This window comes from Helianthus annuus, chromosome 2, assembly GCF_002127325.2.
Source record: "Helianthus annuus cultivar XRQ/B chromosome 2, HanXRQr2.0-SUNRISE, whole genome shotgun sequence".
NCBI classification, from domain to species: Eukaryota; Viridiplantae; Streptophyta; class Magnoliopsida; order Asterales; family Asteraceae; genus Helianthus; species Helianthus annuus.
Genome location: NC_035434.2, coordinates 119,619,469 through 119,639,853, shown reverse-complemented (window position 1 = coordinate 119,639,853; position 20,385 = coordinate 119,619,469). Strand labels below are relative to the sequence as shown.

Genomic DNA, 20,385 nt, shown 5'->3' with positions numbered 1-20,385 from the left:
AACCTCAATTATAACCAATCTAGGGGCTGTTTGTCGGTCTTGATAAACCACTAGGACACCTGGGGTGATCCTAAGGCCTTCCTTAACACCTGCAATTGATCTAGACTCTTGGAAATCACTATCTAAAGAGCTCTAGTTCTTAGTTCATTTGCACACTACACTTGCAAACTTTCAAATACCTCACTTCTGGAGCTTGCATCAGTAGGAGAAGATTACCAAGTGTAGAAAAGACAGCAAGGACCATTAGTAAGATTTTAATTACTTGCTTAGTCGTTTTAATTAGCTTAATTACCGAAAAGTCAAACTTTTCGTAATTTATATTTGACTTTCGTTTTAATCACATATGGACCAGCCACTGATCAAATTGAAAGTGGTTATGGAACCATATGAATGTAAGTGATTAACCCCTAAAAGGGCACCTCCCAATTATCTCGTTTGACTAGTTAATTGTCGGGTCAAACTAGTTTGACAAAATGTCAAACTGGACAGAATATTTAAAAATGTTTTAAATTAATAAAACAGAAGTTCTAAATTATATTTTAACATTCTAATGACTTGGTAATTAATATTAGAACATGTTTTATCAGTCCTAACTCGACAATTAACAGTCTAAGGTCAGTTTATAACCGAAAGTTGCAAAATCTTGACTTTTGCTTTGACTTTCATTTCTGACCCGTGTAAGCTTAATTCTCCCATGTTTTAAGCTTCCATTAGGACCACATTACTCAGTAGTATAACCCTCTGAAGTTATATTGCATGATTCTTAGTGGTTTGAATTATATGCACTTGATCGTTAATATGCTTAAAAATGCCATAAACGCCCTTTTGACACACAAATGAGATTTTTAGCAATGTGAGAGGATAAAAACCTTTGCTACTGATATTTAGACTTGTCCTAAAAATTTGACATCAGTTTGAGGTCTAGATTAGGAGTTATGCTCATTAGCGTAATTAGAAAGCTTTTTATTAATTAAACGGCGTAATTAGCATATAGCCTTTTTAAACCCAATTTTTGATACCAAACTTTTTACCCACTGATGTAAAATAATATTTTGGGATTTTTGAAGATTTTTATTTATTTTTAAGTTGATCATAACATAGGATTCTAGCCTTGATTCGGTAAATGTCGGTTATACCCTTTTCTTGAATAAAATGAGTTTTACATAACATTTTGATACCAAACTTTTTGCTAGTGATTTAATATGATAAATAAAATATTTTGAACTTTATAAACTGATCAAAAACTCAGATTTCCTATTTTAACCCGAAAATCGCTTAAACCCGACTTTTACGCGTCTTAAGCGCATAGAATAAGTTAAAAGTATTTTTGGCACATAAAACTTATTACCTACTGATGTTTTAAGTTAATTTATGTAATTAAACAGTAAACCAAAGTTTTAAACTTAGAATTCTAATTTTTTGACCTTTAAAGCTTATGTGAAATTACCAAAATGCCCCTTCGGTGCATAGTTTGGTTATAAAAGATAAATTTCACATATATACAATACCGTACTGTTATAACTTATAAAAATACATATTTTTACGGATTATATCAGACCTGAAACTCAAGTTAATATTTAAACTCTTTTATAAGCATTAAAATTACCAAAAAGCCCTTATGGGACTTAACTTGGTTTAAATTACTTTTTGGGCATATATGTTAACATCCTACTGATGTATTAACATATTTCAAGCATATTAACAATTAAGACCTGTATATAATTCATTTTGGTTACCCGTTACGCGTTTACGCGTTCGGATCGGTTTACATGACTAGTTTACATATAATAACCGAAACGGGTCAAACCTTATCATTAAATCCTCAATTTCCAGAATGTGTTTAGTTTACCCATATTATACAAGTATCCAAACTTGTCGGGTCTAAACCACATTCTATTCCGGTTTTTGCTTAATCTAGCGTTTAGAACCGTAAAGTCTCTTTCTAGCTAGCTCAGGTAAATACTTTTAACTTATTTTCCCTTATACGGGCTTGGGATATGGTATTATAATAATACCACTTGGTCGGGTATGAAATCATTTAATCGGATTGTAATTAATAAATTGCATAACCCGTTTTAATCTGTTTTGTTTGATAACATGAACACTGGGGGTTAATTCGACTATGTCCTGGATATCCTCGGCTCATTTCATTTGAAAATGGCCACGACCTATGCACGGGGTGTAGGCATACACCTGACAGATGCAAATGCTAAAATATAAACCCACATGTTGGGGATAACTCCTTTGTGGGTTCTATAACTAGTGAGTCGGTTAATCACGACCGGCTTCCAACCGGCCCCAATTGTATGACAAACATATAAATCTGTATACAAGATTATTTTTAAATAATTGTCCCAAGTTATAAAAGATTTGTGCCATGCGCACTTAAATCAATTTTCATAAATGTTTTCAAAAGAGTCAGTTAATTGTATTTACCAGTGTAAACTGACGTATTTTCTTAAAGACTGATTGACAGGTACCTCTTGTAATAGGCTGGAGCTATTGATGTGCATAAAATGCAACATATAAATTACATCAATTGTGGCTTAAAACTAACCCTTTTTTTAGTACTAATGTTGGAAAAAGTGTGCTTTTGTCTTCCTTTTGTATTTTCAGGATTAAATGAGCTCAAAATAACAAAAGAAGCAAAAAGACAGCAAAATCTAACATAAATACAAGAAAGGAAACAAAAGTGATATGCCCGACCCCCCGACAGCATCTTCCCAAGCAAAACAAAGAAGACAGAAGACTGAACACGCCCCGTGCTCAGCAAGCACGGGGCCGTGCCCAAGAAGCAGCAAAAAAGACAAACCCATAGAAGCTTCTACTGCCCACCACGGGGACGTGCCCAGCGGACACAGGGGCGTGGTCAACTTCCTGCAGGCGCATTTATTGTAATTGCGAATTACAATTAATGAAGAGAGAGAGTCAGATGGACACGGGGCCGTGCCCGAGCTTCTGTCCAGCCTTTAAATAGGAGTGTTTGGAGCTCTTGCAACTCATCCCTTGGCACACCACCTCTCTCACACTTCACCCACCACCCACCACCATCACAACACCATCATCCACCACCATCATCCATTGTCCATCATAGAGTGTGTGAGTCGTCTCGGGATCCAAGATTGATCGTAAGAGTTCTTGACAATCAAAGGCCATGTTTGCCTAAGTCTCTTACATCACTTGGTGAAGACAAGTGTTTAGTGTAATACTTTTTATTTTTAATCTTTTGCACTTTTTAATTAGTTTTGTATTAATGACTTTAATTACTAGTTTCTTATGTTGAAGGTGATTCTTCCTTATCGTTTGTCCGTGGTGTCTTGGCATTGTTTTACTGTCTATATAAAATAAAAGATTTTCACCATTCATATCTCCACGGTCTATATGGAGGTATGTTGGCTACCTGGTTGGGGGTTAAGGGAACGGTTTGGTAAGAGTCTTGCCATTCTTCAGTGTATAGATCCTGCAAAGGACCTGGATCAAATTTAGTAGGACCTCCTTCAATACCCAAAGGTATTGGATGGCGGGGGTCCAAACTCTTTGATCCCCTCATAAGTTAAACTACTATTAAAACTTTAACCCGGCTACTTAGGACTGTATCCCTGCTGACTCAGACTACTTAGCCGAGGGTAACGTCGCCTTCAAAAGAGGGGCCTACCACATTATGCATTAATAACTTAATTAATTATCTTTCAATAATCCGACCCTTTAGGATTGTATCCTTGCTGACTCAAACTACTAGGTTGTGGGTAACGTCGCCTTCAAAAGAGGGGCCTACTACAATAACTAAGATAATCTCTTAAACAAGTGTAAAAGTGAGAAAATAATCAAAGGTTACACTACACACGAGTCGGATCCAAGTGATTCATCTTGTCTATCTGTTTTTATTTTTATTTTATTTTATTTTTCAGCATTTTAGTTAGTTTTATTTTCCTAGCTTAAAACCCTTTTTCTAACATTTTGATTTGGTTAGACGTTGAGGATAAACCGGTACTAAAAGCTCTTATGTCCTTGGACGACCTCGGTATCTTACCAACACTATACTACGTCCACGATGGGTGCACTTGCCCATATGTGTGTTTAGTGTTAGTAAATATCGTGTTTTATAAATTTAAAACTTGGCTAAAAAGTGTAAAAAGGGCTTAAAATATATACCTAAAATATAACACACTTCACGCACATCAAGTTTTTGGCGCCGTTGCCGAGGACATAAGGATTTTAAGAAAGTTAGGAATCAACGGCCTAATCAATTTTTTTTATTTTTCTTTTTATTTTTTTTAGGATTTTCTTAATTTTTCAGCTTCTGCAGAGCTTAGCACGGGCCGTGCCTGGTCGGACACGGGCCGTGCCCAGCAGTATCGCTGGCAGTTTTAATTTTTCGAGTTACAGAGGGCTGAGCACGGGGCCGTGTCGGTGCAACACGCGGCCGTGTCCAACTTTCCAGTAACTGGGATCCGGAAAACAATCGTTGTATCTCCGACCACGGGTCGTGTTCAGTGAGCACGGGGTCGTGGTGAACTTTCTGACCAACATTCTTTTCTGTTGTTATTGCAGGATTTGGAACCAGACGCCACCTTCTACGTAGTGTATGAGCTCCAGTTCTAATAAAGACATAAAAGAACCTCTAGAAGAACCCGAACGCTTTCTCATAAAAAGACTTAAAGCTAAAAACCAAGAGAAGGTTTCGGGGGACCCACTTCCAATGGCGGACCAACGTACCCTCATGGATTACCTACGACCCACCGTAGTTAATCTCGGCGCCGCTATCAATGCACCGAATGTTGAAGCCAATAACTTCGAACTTCTGCCACATTTGATACAAATGCTTCAAAACTCCGCAACCTTTCATGGGCTTGCGGACGAGGATCCCCATCTACGTATTACTAATTTCTTAGAAATATGTGATACCTTTCGGATCAATGGAGCATCAAATGACGCCATCCTCCTGCGAATGTTTCCATTTTCACTAAAAGACCGAGCGAAAGCTTGGCTCAACGCCCTGCCAGTGGGTTCGGTAAACACCTGGGATGAACTAGTCCAAAAATTTCTATATAAGTATTTCCCTCCCGCTAAAACGGCTAAATTAATGACTGAAATTAGTACATATTCACAAGAGGATGGGGAATCCTTATATGAAACTTGGGAAAGGTTCAAGGAGCTATTGCGAAAGTGACCCCATCACGGTCTTGCGGTATGGCAACAAGTATCCACCTTCTATAATGGGTTGTTGCCACACACGAGACAAACACTTGACTCTAGCTCCGGGGGACTTTTAGGTAATCGCCGCCCACATGAAATATACAATCAAATCAAGGAAATTGCTCAAACCAATTTTCAGTGGCACACTACCCGAGGCAATAAATCTATTGCCCCGGGCACCCACAAGGTTGATGAAAGCACTTCTTTACAAGCCCAAATCGAGGCCCTTTCTTCAAAAATTAAAAAGTTAGAAACAACAAAAACGGTCTCGGTAATGGCTTGCGAAGGGTGTGGTGGGCCACATGAAAATTGGAGTTGTATGAAAGAAACAGATGATCAAACAGAGTCGGTAAACTACATTGATAATAGACCTAGACCGTCGGGTCTCCCAACGGGTACCTACAACCAAGGATGGCGTAACCACCCTAACCTTGGTTGGAGAGAACCCGGCAATAATAGTAACCAACAAAGTCTAAATCAACGAACAAACTTTCAACAACCAAGAAATGAGTCACAAAATTTCCTTCAACAACAACGTGGACGAGAAAGGCTTGAAGATACTATATCTCGCCTCATCTCCGACACTGAAAAGAAAAACTCAGATCGATTTCAACAATTGGAATCGAATTTTAGAAATCAACAAGCTAGTATACAAAACATTGAAAAATAATTAAGTCAACTAGCCCAAAATTTCTCCGAGAGACCACAAGACGCGTTACCAAGTAATACCGAAACAAACCCAAAAGCTCAAGTTCATCTCATAACATTGAGAAACCGTACCGTGGGTCCCGCGGAAGCTCCGCCACCACCAGCAGAGGAAAGCACAACACCGCCCCAACAAGATAAGGCTTCTCCTATACTTCAAGAGCCCACCAAGGCTCCTCTGGTTCCGTACCCCGGTAGGTTAATTCGTCAAAAGACCAATGAGCAATTCGCAAAATTCGAAAGTCTACTAAAACAATTGCATGTTAATATTCCTTTCATAGAAGTCCTAACTCAAATGCCTAAATACTCAAAATTCATGAGGGACTTCCTCACTCATAAAAGGAAAATTGAATCATTGCAATTAGTTAACCTAGGCGAAGAATGCTCCGCCCTCGTACTCAACAAACTTCCCCAAAATAAGATTGATCCCGGAAGCTTCACAATTCCTTGCTCGATCGGGGAATCCCCCATTCGTAATGCACTAACCGACCTTGGGGCTAGCATTAACCTCATGCCCGCATCAATGTTCAAACGACTCGGCCTAGGAAAAACAAGCCCTACCAAGATGAGTATACAACTTGCCGATAGGTCCGTCAAATTCCCGCAAGGTGTCGCTGAAAATCTATTGGTCAAAGTCGACAATTTTGTCTACCCGGCCGACTTTGTCATACTAGATATGGAAGAAGACACCGAAGTCCCCCTCATACTAGGGAGGCCATTTTTAGCCACCGCACAAGCAGTGGTAGACATGAATGACAGAACACTCACTTTGAAGTATGGGGATAAGGAAGTAAAGTTCGGGGTTGGGAAGAGAATAGAGGACGATGACCCGGTCAATTACATGAAGGTTATTGATTCGAGTTTGGATGATGCTCTCCGACGGTGCAACATGGGATGCAAAACATCCCACTCGGAAAACATATAACCTCACTTTGGGTCTAGCCAAGGACCCTTATAAACGTGGCGCACCACGGAGGCATTCCGCGGAACTATCCTTAGTTTAGTTTAATCTTTTAGTTTAATTTCAATTTGCAGGAATAAAACACACTCGGGATGGTAAAGGATAACAAGGGAAACGAGAAACATATCCCCATACACGAAAACAGGACCATCCGACGACAATTTCTTCATTACAGTAAGCTCAGCACGGGCTGTGTCCGCCCAACACGGCCCCGTGCTGAACACTCTACAGAAAATTGCCCAGTTCAGGTAACTGGACACGGGCCGTGTTCAATGAACACGCCCCCGTGTCCATGCTTCTGTTTCTTTTCTTTAATTTTTTTCGCTGGCACCTGAACACGGGGCCGTGCCCGGTCCCCACGGGGCCGTGTCCAGGATGCCAGTAACATAAAATTTTGCTTTTAACACCATTTTACACATTCAATCAACCTAAAAACTTATTTTTGAGACACATTGAGGACAATGTGTAATTTAAGTGTGGGGGGATGCTAAAACCTTGAATTTTCCAAGTCCTAATAACAAGCCTTACACAAAACTCTATTGGAACCGCTAATCACCCCAAATTTTTTCAAAAATTTTCATTTTTTTACTTGTCTAAGTTTAAGTTGGGAATTCAAGTTCTAACAAGGTTATATTTTTACAAATTTACAACCGATAGCGTCGTGATAAAAAGAACCAACATAAGAAAATTACGAAAAGGCATGACAAACTTAATTAAAATTTGATTATATATACTTGATCACATAAAAACCCTTTCCTACAAAAGTGAGTTTTGAGCCTTTAACGAGCATACAAATATATATCTTTACACTAAATGCTCATTTTTCGTTTCTTGTGTGAATAGCCGCTTGGTTAGTACGACTCTAGAACTTGGCACAACAATACATTCCCGGTCCTTACCAACTTAAACCCGAGTAAGTAAATGATGGAGGCATTAGGACTAACCCCTTTTTTATTCTACACCATTATTTTTCATTTTTTTTACCACCTACCCAAACTCCCCCTAGTTAACCCCTTTGAGCCTAAACCTTTTCATTTCTTAACCCAAAATAATCACCCTTTTTACCCACCTAAACCTTTTTATTTTTAACCATTTTCTTTTAGTAACGACGTTTGGTTTTCTTATGACTTATGTTGAAAAAAAAATTTATTTTGATGAAACCAAACAAATAAACAAGTTCATAAAAAAAATAACTTTGTTTGAACAATTCATCAAAATAAAATAAAAATGTGAAAAATAAAAAGTCTTTCAAAAAACCGACGTTTGCTACGCTTTTCGCCCTTTTACAAACCACTAACCCAACCACCCACCTTTAGCCCAAGCCTAACCCTTCACCCAAAAAGTCCTCTTGATATTTACAAAGGTATATAGTTAAAAAGGAGGAGGATTGATTGCTTGGCAAGCTTATGGTAGGAGCAAGTTCCATGCCGCTCTCGAGTAATTCACTAAAAATACACCTTCGACCGAGTGTTGAGTGATTCCCCCGTGCAGTATGTGAACTTGTATATAAATGGAATTTTAAAAAGGTATGTTATGCCCTAATAAATAATTTATCTTATGAAACGTTTTTAATAAATCATGACGAATAGGATTGTAAATAAACAAAAATAAAACCTAAATAATCTTGGAATTCCCGACACTCTATGACAAGCCCAAAAACCTTCTCTTCTACCCATTCCATTTGGGAGTGAATAAAGCCACATTATAAAGAGTTTTGCTTGAGGACAAGCAAAGATTCAAGTGTGGGGGTATTTGATGTGCACAAAATGCAACATATAAATTACATCAATTGTGGCTTAAAACTAACCCTTTTTTAGTACTAATGTTGGAAAAAGTGTGCTTTTGTCTTCCTTTTGTATTTTCAGGATTAAATGAGCTCAAAATAACAAAAGAAGCAAAAAGACAGCAAAATCTAACATAAATACAAGAAAGGAAACAAAAGTGATATGCCCGACCCCCCGACAGCAACTTCCCAAGCAAAACAAAGAAGACTGAAGACTGAACACGCCCCGTGCTCAGCAAGCACGGGGCCGTGCCCAAGAAGCAGCAGAAAAGACAAACCCATAGAAGCTTCTACTGCCCACCACGGGGACGTGCCCAGCGGACACAGGGGCGTGGTCAACTTCCTGCAGGCGCATTTATTGTAATTGCGAATTACAATTAATGAAGAGAGAGAGTCAGATGGACACGGGGCCGTGCCCGAGCTTCTGTTCAGCCTTTAAATAGGAGTGTTTGGAGCTCTTGCAACTCATCCCTTGGCACACCACCTCTCTCACACTTCACCCACCACCCACCACCATCACAACACCATCATCCACCACCATCATCCATTGTCCATCATAGAGTGTGTGAGTCGTCTCGGGATCCAAGATTGATCGTAAGAGTTCTTGACAATCAAAGGCCATGTTTGCCTAAGTCTCTTACATCACTTGGTGAAGACAAGTGTTTAGTGTAATACTTTTTATTTTTAATCTTTTGCACTTTTTAATTGGTTTTGTATTAATGACTTTAATTACTAGTTTCTTATGTTGAAGGTGATTCTTCCTTATCGTTTGTCCGTGGTGTCTTGGCATTATTTTACTGTCTATATAAAATAAAAGATTTTCACCATTCATATCTCCACGGTCTATATGGAGGTATGTTGGCTACCTGGTCGGGGGTTAAGGGAACGGTTTGGTAAGAGTCTTGCCATTGTTCAGTGTATAGATCCTGCAAAGGACCTGGATCAAATTTAGTAGGACCTCCTTCAATACCCAAAGGTATTAGATGGCGGGGGTCCAAACTCTTTGATCCCCTCATAAGTTAAACTACTATTAAAACTTTAACCCGGCTACTTAGGACTATATCCCTGCTGACTCAGACTACTTAGCCGAGGGTAACGTCGCCTTCAAAAGAGGGGCCTACCACATTATGCATTAATAACTTAATTAATTATCTTTCAATAATCCGACCCTTTAGGATTGTATCCTTGCTGACTCAAACTACTGGGTTGAGGGTAACGTCGCCTTCAAAAGAGGGGCCTACTACAATTACTAAGATAATCTCTTAAACAAGTGCAAAAGTGCGAAAATAATCAAAGGTTACACTACACACGAGTTGGATCCATATGATTCATCTTGTCTATCTGTTTTTATTTTTATTTTATTTTTCAGCATTTTAGTTAGTTTTATTTTCCTAGTTTAAAACCCTTTTCTAACATTTTGATTTGGTTAGACGTTGAGGATAAACCGGTACTAAAAGCTCTTGTGTCCTTGGACGACCTCGGTATCTTACCAACACTATACTACGTCCACGATGGGTGCACTTGCCCATATGTGTGTTTAGTGTTAGTAAATATCGTGTTTTATAAATTTAAAACTTGGCTAAAAAGTGTAAAAAGTGCTTAAAATATATACCTAAAATATAACACACTTCACGCATATCAGCAATTAGGTGTCATAAGAGGATCTTGCAAATCCATAGATACCTGAAGTCTGTTATTTTTGTTTCTTTGTACTTTTATGATCCGCCTGTGGATCTTATTACATTCCAGTCTGTATATTCTTTCACTCGAACACTCAGACTTTATGGTTTGTAATAGTTTATTCACCAAGCCTTCCGCTCTCCTATTATATTGTGTGTATTGACAATGATGATATCAACTACGTCACGATACTCCCCGCCGGGCCCACCGGTAATATTTGGAAATATCGGGGTGTGACATCCAAGGTTTTGGGCAGGCACTTGTTGAAGTCCCTGGTGAGGTACTTAGAGGTGATTGCATTCATGAAGCCTGCAACCCTCATTTTTTCATCGGCCCCCACATACGTCAAACCTTCTTTTTTGTATCTCTCAATGAAACCCTTGAGGCTTTCGTCATCTTTTTGTTTGATCTGGAAGATCACATTGGCATCCTTCACATATCTCCTTTGTTGTGAGAAATTAGCCAAGAAACCCTTACTCAAATCATCAAAGGTTCGAATGCTTCGGGCTGGTAAGTCATTGAACCACATTCGAGCAGATCTTACGAGGGTTTGCATGAACATCAAGCAACATTCAGTGTTGGACCATTTCTCTATCCTTGCTGCCCCTGTGAAGATCTGAAGGTGATTTTCTGGATCTTCCGTTCCGTCATAGGTTCGTATGTGAGAAGGCATCTTTATCCTGGTTTGGAAATCATAATCAACAATTTGCTGAGAAAAGAATGACAGATTGCTTGGTATGTATGGTTTGGCTAAATCTTCTTCTGTTCTTGTGGCCGGGTTGTTGTTAGCATTCCCTTGGGTGGCCAGCACCTGGTTAATGAAGTGCTGCCAAGAAAAGCTTGCCATCATTTGGCCATCATTTGTGGCATGAGGTTGAAGGCTTGAAGGCTTTCAGGTGCGGCTGCATAGTTCACCCCTATAGGAGCACTCATAACGGCACTTCGTGCCAAAGGGAGGACAGACAAGGCTTGTTCCCACGTGGTTGTTGCAGGAGGTGGAAGGCTTGCAACAAGAGCTTGTAACAACTGATCTAAAGTTAACTCGTGCCCCAATGGTGCACCGGTTGCCACAGGCTGAGAAGAGAATAGAGGAAAAGATGTTGGATCTGGCCTTGCAAATGTATATGGATTGGGATTCGGAGGTGGATGGTTGGGACCAACTTCATTCCTGGACACGGCTGGTTGTGAGCTTGTGAAAGGAAGAACGGGCGGTCCAGGAGACAATGACGGTTCTGGTTCATCATAATCTAGCCTAATCCTTACTCCTTTGTCCCTTTCCCTGTTCACATATTGGTTAATGAGAGACCTTAACTATAGGAAATTGTTAGCGACCCCTTCAGGGGTAAGGTCAATACGTGTGGGAGTGTTGGATGTACCGACATTAGGAGATGGGACTCCCGAACGAGATGGGGTCGGTGTTTGGAATGATAGAAACTCGGGGATATGTTGCTCTTGTTGGAGGGCTCTTCGATGTTGAAAGTGAAGTAGGTACAACTAAAGGGGTTTGGCTAGTGCTGGGGGTAGAGGTACGTGGGACTTGATTTACCTCTCCCGGAGATTCTCCTTCAGACGTGATGATTTCAGAGGGAATGGAGCTACACTACTGGTCTTCTTTTGAGAAAAATGAGCGGCGTAGCCTCACGGTGGACGCCAACTTGTTGCTACAACAAATATGAGACCTGGAGTAGTGGACAAGCTGGTTAGGCAAAAAGCTTCAATGGTTGAAGTGTAACACCCCAAAAACGGGTTTGGTAATCAAACCACGTTAATACTAAAATACGGGTAAAGTACCATTAGTTGTAAAATTTACCCGGTGTGTATTAGTATTTTTTTTAGATAAATAAATCTAATGTTAAATAAAAAGGGTGAAAGAATGTTAATGAGAAAATAAAGTTACGAGAGGCCCGAATTAACGGGACTTAAAATAACTCGGGTTATAACTCCCTCGAAACACTCCAATTAACTAGGAATATCAACCTAGTTAAATATATGCCTTAAAACAATGAAGAAAACTTGGGTAATAACCCTTTTTACAAAGTTACAAACTAGAGGGGTCAAAAGAGGAAGATTGAAACTTGATTTTTATTAAAATCAAAACACTACACACACACGTGTGTGTGTGTGTGTGCGTATGGCGGCCAGGAGCAAGGAGAAAGGGGTTTAAACCCTAGCTCAACAATAACTTCAAATTAGAGGATCAAACGAAGGCCAAACTCATATTTGAATACACATAAACAATCACCAAGTCAAGGGGATCAAAAGGTATGTCGAATTTTTGACATTTATGAAGTTGTGAAAAGTCGATTAACTTTACAAGATGCGATTTAGGTATGAATCGTAGAAGCTATGACTAGATTAGAGATGTATACTTGCTTAGGATTAAAACCCTAAGTGAAAATTCTATATATATTGCTATGATTTGAATACTTAGATGAATTACCACACTCAGGTAAGTGGGTTTTAATGTTATGATGAAATTGATGATATAACTAGGTTTAGAATCATCATGCATGATAATGTTAAGAAGGTGTTTGATTAAATCATGAATTCGGGTACATGATCATAAATGACTTGAAATGGGTTTTGAATGTTAAGATGAAATTTGGTAGAACTTGATTATAGTAGGTGTTGGGACAAATGCTAGTGATATGATGAAACGGGTTTCACTCGTATATGAGGAACCCTTAGTTCTTGCAAAAAAATAGGTGAATAAACTAGTCAAGATAACCGATTAAACTAGTTAAAGTGTTGGAAATATAATAAAATTTGGTTGGAACTTTAGTTAAAACGGTGGCAGAGATAACGCCTACCGGGTAATTGAGAAATGCCTAAAATAGTTGACAAACTTGAATGTGCATTTTATATACTAATAGGCGTTTGACCTTTTAAAAGTCAAACCGACCATTAATAAGATCGAATGATAATTTTGATAGAAAATACATAAGATGGAATAGTCATGATTGACAATGACTAAACTAACCATCTTACGAAATATGATGATAGTTTGACGCCTAACAAGCTAGGTGGAAGCTAGTGGATGAAGCGGGTTAAACGGAGCAAGTACGGAAAAAAAAGCGTGGCATGGATGCAAGGTAAGTGAAACTTACACCCCTTTGTAGAATATTTTTTTATTCTATAAGTACAAATACGATAAAGATAATATGGGAAATATCGATTTCCGACGAAATTGATGCGGGTCGGACTAATATAAATAATAAAAACCATGGTTTATGGTAAAAGGGCAAAACTGTAAATTGATCACGAAATGACTAAGAAATTATGAGTTTTCAATAAGATTACCTTGTAGTGTAATCTAACATCGAGAAAAAGGGCAAAAATGGAAATTTGGTCAAGTGTCGACTAATGTAAACCGAAGCTAAAAGGGTACTCAAGGCGTAAGCCAAAATGGGCTAAATAAGTAAGGAAAGGGATCTAATGAAAGAAAATCCGAAATGAATCGGATGGGCAAATTGGTAATTTAAAAACCATGTCTTGGTACATATGTAATTGTTTGGTCATATAGGCCAAACGGGTCGAATGGTGGTGATAACACCATTTGACAATATCGAATAATGTGGCTGCCAAGTCTTATGTTAATAGGAACGATTAGCAATTCGTATAATTGCGTCACCATGGAATATGTGAAAAAAAATTAAAGCGAGGTATAAATCGGGTCTAATTGTTGACCCGGGCCAGGTACGTATATATAGATTTGTAGTTAAAAGTGCAATGATTGGTCAAATATTTAGTGAAAGTCCTTCATCGCAAAATGAAGGACTAAACTGACCAAAAAGCCCTCGATGGGTCAACCGGGCAACCCTTAAAGGTTGTTTAGAAACTTATATTAGGACTATGTAACCCTTAGATGTGTATAAAAATTGTACGCATAAACTTTCAAGGGTTAAATGCCCTAAAACGCGTCTTGCCGCAAAATGACATATCCGAGGGATAGAAGTAGGAATAAATAGTCTATCACATTAAATCCACCACAATCATAGTTGTGGTGGAAGATTAATTAATATGGATGGGTGGAATTATGATATATACAAGGAATGAGCGTAATTTAAGTTTAAAAAGTGCATAAATACCCTTAACGGGTCAAAATAGAAGTATAAGCAAAAGCGGGTTAAGAATGTGTATAAACCCGTGATTTGAACCTTGTACAATAGGATATAATTATAATAATATGTTTACAAAAAAGAAACAAAGGCGACAAACAAGTTTGTTAGATCAAATCACGAACTGGTCAAGAAGTGTCGTAATTGAATTTCAAGCTGAGAGCCTGAAATCTAAAATTTTGCGAAGTTAGATGTTGGATTTTTACTCCATAAGATGGAGAATTAAATTACGAACGCGTAGGAAAAAGAATCGCGTAAATCGGATCAATAACGAATAAGTTATGGTCGTTTCCGTAAAAACTGGTATTGCTGGAAAATGCAGGTCCCAGATCCAGACCTGCTGAAAAACGGTCTCCCCCGCGCCACGCGAGGGAGCAAGGTGGTGCCGGCGCGTGGCGCGACAGCACCCTGTTTCGGCGAAAAAATTTGTATTTTAATCAGTTTCGCTTCCCGGACTCGTTTAGACACGTTTTAAACTGCGTATGACTAATTCAATTCATGTTTTATGAATTGTAGGTATAATTTACAATACCGAAGGACGATCAACCTCAACGAAGAACCGAATACGATCAAGATACAGGCTTCCGCACACAGTTTCGTCGTCTTTTAGATGACGAATTCATACATCATATGTTGTATTGTTTATATTGAGAAAAGTTTTAATTTAACCGTATTTTCAACACATTTGTAATCATAATAACAAGTTTATTTTCGTAATCAATACGTAATCCTTTAGAATAATAGCAAGGGTGTTACATGAAGTTTGCCTAACGCAGGTCATGGGGTCCTCCTACGTTTGCTAGACGTAGAAGGAGGTTCACTAGTTATGTTTGTTGTTTACTTGAAATCCTTGGCTGAAGAAGGTTCAACCTCGGATGTAAGGGCAAGTAAGTTGTATAATTTAAAGTGAAGAAGAGAAACGTGCATGAAGCAAGTTCTCGAAAGACAAGAGAGAAGATCAGAGATCCAAGAATATCTGGACTGATCCGGAATGTCCGAAATGAATGATGTGTGATGTTATTATAGAGAAGGTTTCTTCCCAAAGGGGAAACCTTTGACTTAGTGAACCTCTGCTGGAGTAGGAGGCTTACCCATTTAGGGGTTAAAGGCTTTGGACCTGCGGGTAAAAGGCTGTTCTCTTTTGTGCACGTTACTTTTGCGGCTGAGTTGGTGAGTTATCAGTTGATGTGACTGATTACTGTGCTTGTTCTCTTCTGCTCACAATGTTTCGCGGGTTTTGAAGCCTTTAACCATTTATCCTTTTGAGCTGTTATGTGTTTTAGTCATGTTATTGAGGCTTGGGCTACCCCTGTCATCAATAACCGACCCGCTACTTTCGGTTTTAAAAAAAACCATTAACCAATCCTCGATTTTTTATTTGATTCGATTTTGACGATTTAATTTTATCGGTTAATTTGGGTATGATTCAATTAATTCGGTTTTTTTCAGACCCCTAATTCATACATTCGTAATTCATCAGTTGATGACAAATTTAATAAATACATTGTATTGTTGATAGATTCAATTGATTTTGAGTATTCTAATTCTAAATAGTATTAAATTCCACCGCTTAAGAAACACCTATCAATCATTATTATTACTATTTATACCACAAACCTACAAAACTAATAAACATTATTCTCATCCAATATACTAATTGACAACTTTGTTCCCATTTATATCCCCGCAATAATAACACACACAATCTTCAAAAGAATCACGAGAGAAGTGCATTTTACTCATTTGCCAATTTCCCATTTCCCATTAGTTTAATACTTAATCACATTCTAGAACATATTCATATCTCCATCTAGAACTTTTGACTCTTGACTTTGACCAGTCAACAAAAGTCCGTCCATCTCCGTCGTCCCTCCGCCGTGAAACTATCCCTCCAAAATTTCAAAAATACCCCTCACCTACCATACTAAACTCGTCAACCTCCACCAAATAACCTGACAAAAATATTAAATACCGAAGGACAAAACGGTCATTTCATCCAACAAATTCTATTCAAAAAGCAGCGGCCGGTGATCAATCAAGACACACGTTCTAAATAGTAATAATAATATAGCTTTAAGTACATTGAAAGTACTTTGCGTTAATATCATTGGATTCACATGGAGAAAAATCTGGAAGAAATGATTGAAGCTAAAAGATCAGATGAAGAAGAAGATGCAAATAACTTGAAGAAGAAGAAGAAGATGAAAAGGATCAGAAGAAGAAGATCACTGATTGTGAAGAGATTAAGTTGTTTCAGATCACAGGATTTTGGTCATCCGACGATCGATGAAGTTGACGGTGATGGTAACGTGGATATGACGTCAGCTTCCACCGGCAACAAGCACTCTCCGACGCACCTCGTTGTTATGGTCAACGGCTTGATCGGCAGGTCTGTGTTTTGGATACTCTTCAGTTGCTAGTTGAAATTGAAATTGAAACCCTAGGTTGTTATGTAGTGGTTAAATTAAATAGGAGATTATAAACTTTTAGGATCTGTTATTTCACCGGAGATTAAATATGAATCGGCGGTGAATAATCGTCGTTGATGTGGATGATTGTAATTGTGTGATCATTTAGGAAAATGGATGCTAATATAGGTTATGTGGTAAGATGCTGAAATAGATTCAATGTTTTGTTGAATTGAACCGTAAGGAAATCTGAAATTGGAGTTATGATTTGCCCTAAAGTGATCTTCATTTTCGGAATGTAGATGTTATACATAATAAGGTGTTCAAAACCGGATATCTGAAATTTTCGGATACCAGATTTCACTATCCGAATCCGTATCCGAAATTTTGGATATCCGATCGGATATCCGATTATCCAATATTTTTTTTAATTTTTATTTTTTAATATTCGGAACCGGATATTTTGGAGATTTTTTCGGGTATTTCGGATATTCGAATATCCGATATATCCGAAAATTTTTAAAAACACTATACGAATCCGAAAATTCGGATATCCGAATTCATATCGGATTTTCGGATACGGATAGTTTTGAACATCTCTACATATAATGATATGTCTGGCTTTTTACTTTCTGGCAGTGCTCATAACTGGAGATATGCTGCAAAACAGTTTTTGAAGAAGTATCCTGAGGATCTCATTGTTCACTGTAAGTGTTTCTCTTCCTTATTTACACTTGAGCTTCATTATCTAATTTCTGTATAGTTTGTACTCATATGGTTGGTTTGAATGAATACAGGCAGTGAACGCAACTCTTCACTATTAACATTTAACGGCGTCGATGTGATGGGAAACAGATTAGCAAATGAGGTTCATCATCTGATATATTTTCACTACCTTTAAAAACTTGAAATAACCTCCAAAGGGGTTTGCATAAACAACATTTAAAATCTTAAAATGACTTGTTTTTTTCTTTGCAGGTACTATTGGTAATAAAACGCCATCCTAATCTACAAAAGATATCTTTTATCGGTCACTCACTTGGTGGCTTAATAGCACGATATGCTATCGCTAAGCTTTACACACGAGATTCTACGGATATTCACTGCTTAGAGTGTGGCTCTAGTGCAAGAATTGCTGGTTTAGTGCCTATAAACTTTGTTACCATTGCCACTCCACATCTTGGTACAGGTGGACATAAACAGGTGAGTTGTAAATTATAATTTAAATATTGTTGGTTTGCCAATAATACCAGTTTATAATAACTGTTTTAAATTACTTCCCAGGTGCCGATGTTTGGCGGATCTAATACTGTTGAGAAAGTAGCTAACCAAATATCATGGGTTCTTGGAAGAACAGGAAGACACTTATTTTTAACTGATAAACCTCACGGTCAACCCCCGTTACTTCTTCAGATGGTCAACGATTGTGAAGACTTAAAGTTTTTGTGAGCCTACATATCTTATTTTTTGTGTTAATTGGTTTTTGTTATCGCGTTAACTATAAAAAAAAAAGAAACTTGCTTTTATATCTTTGTTCTATTCATATTTGCAGTTCTGCACTGCAGTCTTTCAGGCGCCATGTTGTCTATGCGAATGCTCATTTTGACCGTATCCTGTTTCTAGTTACGTGCATGTAGTAACATTTCAAATTTTTATAAATTTTGAAAATTATTTTATTTTTCTTAACTAAACACTATAGATATTGTGGGTTGGAGCACATCATCGATTCGCCGAAGAAATGAACTGCCTCAGGTATTATCTCCGGTCTCAAATATAGCAATTTCATTTATATTTCCATTATTTCGTATAGAATATCATTCGGGTTGTATCATATTGACGTAGCAAATTCTTAGAAAATTTTGTAATTATTTGATTTCAGCGGAAACATCTTGTAAGAAGTGGTAAATACCCCCATATATTGAAGGGAGAACAGGACACAACAAACACCGCAAAACAAGAAAACTCCATCAAATTGCCGATTAGCAACTTCAAGGCGGCCCGTGCTTCCATGGAAGGTATTGTTTTACGAAATGACGACTTCTGTACTTACGTAATTTTGACTTTATGCCAACTATTTTGACTTGCAGAAGCAATGATCAGAGGGTTGACTAAAATAAGTTGGGAAAGAATTGATGTTAGCTTTAAAGGAAGCAAACAAAGATACTTTGCCCATAACACAATCCAGGCAAGTATATATGATAATTCCACAATCCATATTATATTGCAATAATTTGTGAAAAGTCAAAATTGATATAATCATTCAGATTATTGTCAAAACTTAATATTAATTTCTTTTTTTAATTTATGGTCACAGGTAAACAGTCCTTGGATAAATTCTGATGGTGCTGATGTAATACAACATCTTGTTGACAATTTTCATCTACATCATCTTTAACAGAAGTTTAGTATTCATTTATGGGGCTTTTACAAATTGAAGCTCCCAATTTTGTAACCTTCATTATTGTTGTATCAGTAGTTATTATAGTTGAAAATGTAACGTCGTTGACCACGTAACGATGTCCATATTTCATTGACCTGTATGTATACCAACTATGTAACTTGTTTGTTTGTGGATGGTCATGGATTCAGATAGGCTAAAACCAAAACTGTAACTGATGTTTAGTTTTGAGATTTTCATAACTGAGTGGCGTTGGGTAGAATGATTAGCTTTTAGTGGCATAAGTGATTTGGTTAATTCAATTAGTTGTTAATACATTCAAGTTATATGTCAAATATAAAGCAACAAACATATTAATTTGTAAATGGGAAGGAGACAAGTGATATAATGTATATGAAAATTTTGTAATAAACTTGGTGGTTTCCCCATGCATCATCATACACATTAATTTTCCCATAAACTAAGGTAGGGTCTGAGAAGAGTAAGATATAGACAATTTTATTTCCATTCATAGAAATAGAGAGGCTGCTTCTAGTGAGACCCTCGGCTCGATAGTAGTTTTGCATCAAACCTTGGACATAAGACACATAACACTTAGCAATCGGGAGAAAGACTGATTGATGCATGTACCCCTTTGTCTTTCGGCTATCAATGCCACCACATGATGCATGATTAACCGTCCGTTGCGTTTAACGTTATTTTCACGAAAGTAATAAAATAACGTTAAAATTAGTGCAATTTCACTTTTTCCCCCCGAACACTCACACATATATATTATACGCGCACACCGCAAGCTGGATAAATGGTTTCCGCTTGAGTTGCATGAGGAAAATTGTATAAAAAGTTTATTCAGCAAAAATATTTGCTTTAGTGCTTTACTTGCACCGAATATGCTCCTTGTAACTAGTGGCGAAGCTTGAGATTTCCGACTGGGGGCGGAAGTCACCGGACATAAAAATTTCTATAAAACCCGGGGGAGTAGAAAACGTATATACCCAAAAATTTCTATACGAAAACTACATACTCTTCACTACTGAGCGAAAAAATTCAGGGGGTCGGCCGCCCCTTAAAAGCTTCGCCCATGCATGCTTGTAACTGAAAGAAAAACAGACAAACCGATAACATGTGAAAAAGGG

The 20,385-nt window shown here is 37.9% G+C and overlaps 1 protein-coding gene and 1 non-coding gene across 2 annotated transcripts; one reads left to right on the top strand and one right to left on the bottom strand.

The window, feature by feature from the left end:
- Positions 1 to 5,077: 5,077 nt before the first annotated feature.
- On the bottom strand, positions 5,078 to 5,184 carry LOC118489936. The gene has a single exon (XR_004887947.1). It is a non-coding gene; the product is annotated as a small nucleolar RNA R71 (small nucleolar RNA).
- An 11,303-nt stretch (positions 5,185 to 16,487) lies between these two features.
- On the top strand, positions 16,488 to 19,425 carry LOC110919923. The gene is made up of 10 exons (XM_022164172.2): positions 16,488 to 16,832; positions 17,491 to 17,558; positions 17,649 to 17,719; positions 17,830 to 18,054; positions 18,136 to 18,296; positions 18,404 to 18,459; positions 18,551 to 18,603; positions 18,731 to 18,866; positions 18,939 to 19,036; positions 19,166 to 19,425. Exons 1-10 carry the CDS (start codon positions 16,561 to 16,563, stop codon positions 19,244 to 19,246), a joined length of 1,221 nt encoding a protein of 406 aa, XP_022019864.1. The 5' UTR covers positions 16,488 to 16,560; the 3' UTR covers positions 19,247 to 19,425.
- The last annotated feature ends 960 nt before the right edge of the window (positions 19,426 to 20,385 follow it).

Excerpts from the sequence above, each read along its gene's own strand:
- LOC110919923 (XM_022164172.2), top strand. The coding sequence starts at position 16,561 with ATGGAGAAAAATCTGGAAGAAATGATTGAAGCTAAAAGATCAGATGAA. Across the intron at positions 18,297-18,403 it reads TGTGAAGACTTAAAGTTTTT|TTCTGCACTGCAGTCTTTCA; the intron begins GTGAGCCTACAT and ends TCATATTTGCAG. Across the intron at positions 18,460-18,550 it reads TGCGAATGCTCATTTTGACC|ATATTGTGGGTTGGAGCACA; the intron begins GTATCCTGTTTC and ends TAAACACTATAG.